The sequence below is a fragment of the Bison bison genome, unplaced genomic scaffold (genome assembly GCF_000754665.1).
Source record: "Bison bison bison isolate TAMUID 2011002044 unplaced genomic scaffold, Bison_UMD1.0 scf7180017858857, whole genome shotgun sequence".
Lineage (NCBI taxonomy): Eukaryota > Metazoa > Chordata > Mammalia > Artiodactyla > Bovidae > Bison > Bison bison.
Window position 1 is genome coordinate 16866 of NW_011489429.1, and position 1076 is coordinate 17941.

General features: G+C 52.0%; 1 protein-coding gene across 1 annotated transcript in view; it reads left to right on the forward strand.

Annotated features, from left to right (window-relative positions):
* LOC104980881 (antigen WC1.1-like) overlaps positions 1-1073 on the forward strand; it is a gene marked incomplete at both ends in the record, with an annotated part of 11763 nt that extends 10690 nt beyond the window's left edge. The window contains 3 exon segments of the mRNA XM_010829715.1: positions 35-462; positions 808-849; positions 937-1073. Of these exon segments, the coding sequence (XP_010828017.1) occupies positions 35-462; positions 808-849; positions 937-1073 (607 nt within the window).
* Positions 1074-1076: the final 3 nt, after the last annotated feature.

The following is a 1076-nucleotide window of genomic DNA, read 5'->3' on the forward strand; positions in this document are numbered from 1 at the left end:
GAAAGGGAGGTAAAAGTCAGTCTTGTCACCCAGTGGGCATCTCCTCCACTGGGTCGGGGTGAATGATCATTATTTCTGGGGGAGAGGAAAACCCAGAGCACTGAGTGGGGTGCTCACTGTGTCCTGTCTCCTCCCTTTCGATCTTAGAGTTCCTGGCCCTCAGGATGGTGAGCGAGGACCAGGAGTGTGCTGGGTGGCTGGAAGTTTTCTACAACGGGACCTGGGGTAGTGTCTGCCGCAGCCCCATGGATGATGTCACCGTGTCCATCATCTGCAGTCAGCTTGGCTGTGGGGACAGTGGAAGTCTCAACACCTCCGTTGGTCTCAGGGAAGGTTCTAGACCCCACTGGGTAGATGGAATCCAGTGCCAGAGAACTGACCCCTCTCTCTGGCAGTGTCCTTCTGACCCTTGGAATTACAACTCATGCTCTCCAAAGGAGGAAGCCTACATCTCGTGTGCAGGTGACTTACTCTCTGTTTCTGTGTCACTGCGAACCATGTAGGACGTCATTAGTATGATTTCATATTTTCAAATCTAACTGATGGGTTTTGGTTGAGTCTACAAAATGTAGGTGTATATTTGTATTTGTCTCTGTGTCTGTTTGTTTGCTGTTGTTATGGTAAACAACTAATTAGATACAGTAATTTCAGCTGCTGATAACATGCACTGACCCTCTCAGCCAAGTAGATGATGAAGCTTCTGTGGTCTCTTGTCATTTGACTGTGACAAAAATCCTTAGTTACTCATGTTTGGGGACAACACTTCCCCCAGCTATTGCTGATCCACTGTATCCCTGTTGTTTGCAGTAAGAAGACCCAAGAGCTGTCCAACTGCTGCCCCCTGCACAGGTATATCAGCCCACTGCCTCCCCTGTGGCTCCCAGGGGCTCCTTCCTCCCACCAGGGCAGTCACAGGAGGGGCTGCTGCCTTTTCAGACAGAGAGAAGCTCCGGCTCAGGGGAGGAGACAGCAAGTGCTCAGGACGGGTGGAGGTCTGGCACAATGGCTCCTGGGGCACTGTGTGTGATGACTCCTGGAGCCTGGCAGAGGCCGAGGTGGTGTGTCAGCAGCTGGGC